This window comes from Papaver somniferum, unplaced genomic scaffold (assembly GCF_003573695.1).
Source record: "Papaver somniferum cultivar HN1 unplaced genomic scaffold, ASM357369v1 unplaced-scaffold_123, whole genome shotgun sequence".
Taxonomy (NCBI): Eukaryota; Viridiplantae; Streptophyta; class Magnoliopsida; order Ranunculales; family Papaveraceae; genus Papaver; species Papaver somniferum.
The window spans coordinates 4,612,413-4,618,979 of NW_020621381.1; the positions used below are offsets into that span (position 1 = coordinate 4,612,413).

A 6,567-nucleotide genomic window follows, 5' to 3' on the forward strand; every position below is an offset into this window, starting at 1 on the left:
GAAAAGTATTGAAGATCGAAGATGTTTCTATGGATGCTGTGAGAGTGGTGCTAACAGTACGTCGAACGGATAACGAGGTAAGTAAGCATATTCCCACCTTCCTTAAGGGGTTGATTTCCTTTCTTAGAGATCGTCAGAAAAAGGGTTTTCCAAATGATAAAAGATGTGGGTTTTCGAAACAATTCGGAGGGTTTTGCCTTCCTACTATTCAACATGTCACATAATTCTCTCTTCATTCCCACCTGGACACATGTGTGAACCATAAAAAGTTATTTATTATTGAGAGAAACTTCATAAAACCATTTCTTGTGAGGCAGAGTCGAGACTTTCGATCACTCTCGAACCCGAATTTCTTTCGATAAGGGAGGTTATTTCTCTCTCAAATTTTAAGGATGAGATTGTGTTCATATATATGTCTAACTTCTTATGACTAATATGCAGAATTTCTATCTCTTCTTAGCACGTTGGATGCTATCATTATGGAAAACTTGTAAGTTGGAAAATAGGTTTTGTGGGTATACCTCTAGTAAACCCTCACGAGAGTATAACTCGTCCACTAGGGACACCTAGGGGTTCAAAGTCTTGTTATACATGCTAAGGGTGACCGTAGCCTCGACGACACAAAGTTGTTTGTATGTTTTATAATTGTTTTGTTTGATTTCAGAAATATATGAAGATGGGATGAGAAGAACATGTGTTGGTAATGACTAGTGCAAGGTATGATTGTGTGTGGTTTGCTTATGAACTGCAATTGTAGAAACTGGCTGTGTGGTTCAAAATCTCAGTGAGAGGAAGGAAAATTAGTGATTGTGACTGAAGCTTGCAGAGAAAGAAGTAGAGAATGAATCTGGTGGTGTTTGAGGTGTAACCATAGATGAAAGTCATGATGTTTTTCCTTGTGTTGGTGAATTACAGGATTGGAGTTCTGGTGATGTTGAGAATGATGGTGAACTGGTTAGAAGGGGAACTGCAGGTGATGAATTATTGAAGCTGCAGTTCAAGGTGTTGTTGCTCAACTGCAATGGATGTACACAGGTGGTATGACTGAGATGAAGAATGTGATATGAAGTGCAGAATGGTTTATAGAGCAGCTGCAATTGGAAGTGATGATCGAGATGGTTTAGAACAGTTTGAAGGAATTATCAATGGAATGATTACAGGTCTGGAGTGTTTTCTTTGCAGCAGCTCGTAGCCATGAAGATGGCAGTGGTGCTTTTGAATTTTGGGTGAAGCTGAAAGGCTCGAGGCGCTGCAGGTTATAATGCAGCTGCAGTTTGAATATTGGGGTTGCTGGTATAGAGTCGTGGGTGTGTTTTGAAGTTACAGCAAGAATTGGAGTTGTTGATTAAAATGGTAAAGATGAAGTCCTGTAGCTGCTGTTGTTGGTGCAGTGATGCTGCTAATGGGTTGTGCAGGTTTGCAAGTATAATGGCAGTGGTTAAGGTTCTTGCTAGAATTGGAACTGAGAAGGAAATGGAATTGGCAGGGTGTGTTATTATAGAGAAGATGGATTTGGCGGAGCAATAAAATTGATCTGATATTGCAGCGGAGTTGAAGTTGTAAGATTGCAGGCTAAGTAGTCGTAGCAGCTGGAGTTGGAGAATGTCACTGCAGGTGGAGGTGGTGCTGCAGTTGTAGACAAAAGTGAAGCTGGGATGAATTACTTGGCAATGGCAGAATGAATTGATGCTGATGTTGAGATCTGGTTGTGCTGCAATGAAGAAAGGGAGCATTGTGCTGGTGAAGATGCAAGATGAATAGCCACCATGGATGTATATGCACTAGTGAAGTGCAATGATGGCGCAACACTAGTCATGGCAAGTGCAAATGGCTTATGCCATGGAAACTTAACCAAGTCCTCCCAGTTAGCTCACCTGAATAGCTGACTCGGTTCTGACTCATGATCTAACTGAGTTAGTCAATTGAATCGGTTGGCCTGACGGATCTGACCCATTTGACTGGTGACCGGATGGACTTTGCCGGTCACCTGAGATGCTTGCCGACGAATTTCTCGGCCAAGTTCCGGCGGTGGAACCAGTTTTCCGGCGATCACTTTTGGGACATATTTTCACATGCGTATTCCTCACATATGGGATTGGTGGACTTCTATCTATTGGACTTTGGAGATCGGACCTAATTTTAGAAGTTGAAGAAAAGCTACAAAAGAAGAAAGTTTTCAACAACTTTGGGTTATCACGTATTCTACTACTACTTGGAGCTTTTGGAGATAGCGGTGACTACGGTTTGCTTTCATTTATTTTTCATCTTTTTCATTTTATTATTGATTATGATGAACTCAATAGCTATGAGTAGCTAAACAAATACTATTGGTTAAGGGTGTTAAGTTGATTTCTCAACCATGTTATTTGCATCAATGAATTAGTTTTGTCTCACTAATTTATTGTTTATGATTCACAATTAATAGTATTACATGATTTGAATGCTTGTTTAGTCGAGTCCGGAATAGTTGAGTTTGCCTTCATCCTTATTGCTAGATTAGGGTCAAAAGTTAAATAATTTCTGATCACAAGTAGCATAATTCTGAGTAGTGCTTGTAGTAATATATCCTACTAGTCACATTGTTTAGTGCTTTTACATGTTCGATTGCTTTGATTTGTCTATTTCATAATACTTAATGCTCTTGGTTAGTTAAATTTAATTGTGCTTTTGCACTTTAGGTTGCTTTCTAAGTATAATTCATATATGCATCTTTTAATGTGTTTGTGATGAAATCAGGAAATTAGCGGGATATTCTTGCGATCAAGATATCCTAGAACTTTTAGTAAATGAGAGATTAAATTACCAATTCTAGTCATTGCTAAAAATACATGTTTGCGAATGACACAACCCCTTGACCAATATCTTCCTCTTATTGATTATCCTTTACTATTTACTTTTCTTTCTATTATCTTTATTGCTTACATAAATTATGAAAAATTCCCCCCTTGGTTACTAAGACACTGAAATTTGCATAACAACATAAGCCTCCCGTGGAACGAACTCTTTCTTATCACATACTATATTAATTTATATTTTATAGACTGAGAAAGTGAATTATTTTTGACGCATACGATAAAAATCATTGAAGAAGTATCAATGATATCTGAACATTCGATAAACAATATTACCTTCACTGAAGAAGACCGAATGGCATATGAAGGACATATCCGGGACCTGTACGTGACTTCTGTTATCCAAGACTCTGAATTCAGGAGAGTTCTTGTCGATAAAGGCGCTTCTACGAATCTCGTTACTATGAATACTCTCAAGGAAGCCAAAGTCCCACAAAGAAAAATCGTTCGTCATCCCATATTGATGACGGGTTCTTAAAGAAGCCAGAGCCACACATACGGGTACACCTATGTAGATCTGAAAGTGGGACCTATTCAATCAGAGATCAAATTTCACGTAATTGAGAAAGATCCTGATTATCACATGATACTCGGATGACCGTGGATCTATGATAACAAGGTTATTCCCTCGATATATCACCGATGTATGAAGGCTTTTCTCAACAACAAGATCGTTCGTATCACAACCTCTTCATATCCTTATGCTCCGGTTTATGATGTTGAATCCCTTGAACCGCCAAAAAGCATCCCTGAACCGTCAAGCAAGATCTATAGTACCCCGATCCCAGGCTAGAAGGCCATTTAGAAAGCCTACAAACCATCATACTCAATGAATGTATTAAACTGTCCAAGTCACTTGCCACACCGCTCAGGCGCCACAAATATCAGGTCTCAACTCAAGGATCTAATTTTATAGCCATTCATGATGCGGAAGGAAGGATCATTTAACGCCGACACAAAGATTAGCAATTAACAAGGGAGTTCAATGAAAAGTCTCGCCGCCCTGAAGAATCATGTCAGAGCAAACAATCACCTGATGAAGAAATTCAAGATGCTCCACGATAATTAAAATACGACACTGACTCCACTACTGATGATCTTGAAACAATCAACATCTGAACGAAGGATGATCCAAGACCAATCTTGATTAGTTCCGCATTGTCACCAGAGGAACGAACAGAATTGATAAGTCTGCTGAAGGAGTATCAAGATATCTTTGCTTGGACGTACGAGGAAATGCCTTGTCTGGACGACAAATGAGTCACTCACCATCTGCACATCACTCCTGGCTCCAAAGATGTCAAACAACCGCCTAGGAAGTTCAAAAATGAAGTCTAGGAACAAATCAAAGTCAAGATTCAGAAACTACTGGCAGCATGATTCATCAAACCAATTCAACATCTAACGTGGCTGGCAAATGTTGTCTCAGTCAAGAAGAAGAATGGTCAAATCAGATGTTGTGTGGATTTCGGGAACCTGAATAGATGTTTCCCGGAGGATGATTTTCCCTTACGAAACATTGATATGCTCGTCGATGCAACTAGTGGTCATGGTATGATCTCATTCATGGATGGTTACAGCGGATACAACCAAATCAAGATGTACGAACACGATGCCAACAAGACTACATCCCGGACTCCCATTGGGAATTTTCACTACACTGTGATGCCGTTTGGATTGAAGAATGCAGGGGCCACTTATCAACAAGCTATGACTGCAATATTTCATTATATGATGCACAAGAAAGTGTAGAACTATGACAACGATGTGGTGGTGAAGTCGAAGACTCGAGCATCCCACCTAGACGTTTTAAGACAAGCATTCAAAAGATGTAGAGAGTATAAGTTAAAGATGTATCCCCTGAAGTGCGTTTTTGGTGTCGCCTCCGGCAAAATCCTAGGTTTCCAAGTCACTGCAGAATGGATCAAAGTTGACCCAGACAAGACGAAATCTATTTCTACTATGCCTCCTCCACGCACTGTGAAAGAGCTTCATGGGAAAGGTAAATTAAATTCGATGTTTCATTCCTGGGTTATCTCAACTCATTGCTTCATTCACCCATCTGCTGAAGAAGGGAGCCAATTTCGCATGGACGACTGTCCAACAAGATGCTTTCCAGAAAATATAGCAAATATTATTATCACATGCTGTCATGAAATATCCGGTGCAAGGGAGACCAGTAATACTCTACACAGCCTCCAGCGATGTTAGCGATCTGCTTGCTCAAGAAGATGAACAAGGAATCGAACGTCCGATCTACTACTTCAGCCATACAATGAGAAATGCTGAACTACAATACCCAAAGGATGAAAGAGCATATCATAGCATTGGTCCATGCAATCCAGAAATTCAGACATTATTTGCTATAAAATAGAGTTGTGCTTGTCTCCAAAGCCGACCCTGTAAATTTCTTATTATCAAAACCAGCTTTGATAGGAAGAACGGCAAAATGGTTACTTCAGATGTCAGAATTTGACATAGCATGTGTCCCACCCAAAGCAATCAAAGGCCAAGCAGTTGCAGACTTACTCGTTGTCTTTTCAAGAGAGGACATCACAATGCGACATGAAGACGTACACGATGAATTTCCAGAGATTTCAGTTGTTAAAGAAGAAACATGGTTATTATACTTTGATGGATCCGCTACCCCTAGCAACGACACTAGAGGAGCAGGCGTGGTGCTAGTATCTCCATCCGGTGAAGTCTTCTCACACTCATTCAAGTTGGATTTCCATTGTACCTACAATTCGGCAGAATACGAGGCTTTCTTGTTAGGATTATCCTTGGTCAAGCAAGTGGGAGCAATGCACCTGGAGATAAGAGGAGAATCAAAGATGCTAGTCAACCAAATGAATGGAGTATACTCTCTCAAAGAAGTAACTCTTGCTCCATTCAGAGCCGAAGCACAAAGACTTTTAGCTCATTTTGTTGATGCGACAATAGTCCTTACTGGTCAAACAAACAACATGCATGATGACTGTTTATCAACTCTTTCCTCCAAATTACAATTTGAAGGATCAGAGAAAGCCATCACGTTGCAGAGACGTGATGTATCATCCACCTGGTTCACTCAAGTCGAGGATGCTCAAGCAAGCGACTGGCAGGCACCTATCATTCATGAACTGAGCAATTCTCTTTCAGAAGGAAAAGTCAGCCTCAAAGAATTAAAGAACTTTTTTTTACTCCATGGAGCATTATATTACCGGAATCCTGATGGGTCTTTATCACGATACCTTGGAGACGAAGAAGCAAGCGAATAACTCAAATGTATACATTAGGAAATATGTGGACAGACGTTGGTGGTGACACTTTACAGAAGGTTTCAAAGGCTCGGATATTATTGTCCTTCCATGGAGGATCAGTCAAGAACTTTGCAACGATCTTGTCTCAATTGTCAAACGCCTCCTCATTATTTAGAGTCTTTGACAATCCACCACACTGGGGACTGGAGGCAACCTTACATCAAGTACGTATGGGACAGTGACTTGCCGACAGGAAAGAAAAAAGCAATCAAACTTGTTGAGAGCTAAAAGATTTGTCTTTCTTGATGAAATCCTATACCGTAAAAGCTTCAGAGGAAACTTGCTGAGATGCCTAGCCGATCATGAGATCCCATTAATTTTGAAATAAATGCACGAGGGAGAGCATCAAGGAAAGAGGAAAATATTTCTCCAGATTCATGAGAAATATTACTGACTAACCATGGAAGATGATG

The 6,567-nt window shown here is 40.1% G+C and overlaps 1 protein-coding gene across 1 annotated transcript; it reads left to right on the plus strand.

The window, feature by feature from the left end:
• The first annotated feature begins 4,703 nt into the window (after positions 1-4,703).
• Positions 4,704-6,112, plus strand: LOC113331053. The gene is made up of 2 exons (XM_026577838.1): positions 4,704-4,854; positions 5,607-6,112. Exons 1-2 carry the CDS (start codon positions 4,704-4,706, stop codon positions 6,110-6,112), a joined length of 657 nt encoding a protein of 218 aa, XP_026433623.1.
• The last annotated feature ends 455 nt before the right edge of the window (positions 6,113-6,567 follow it).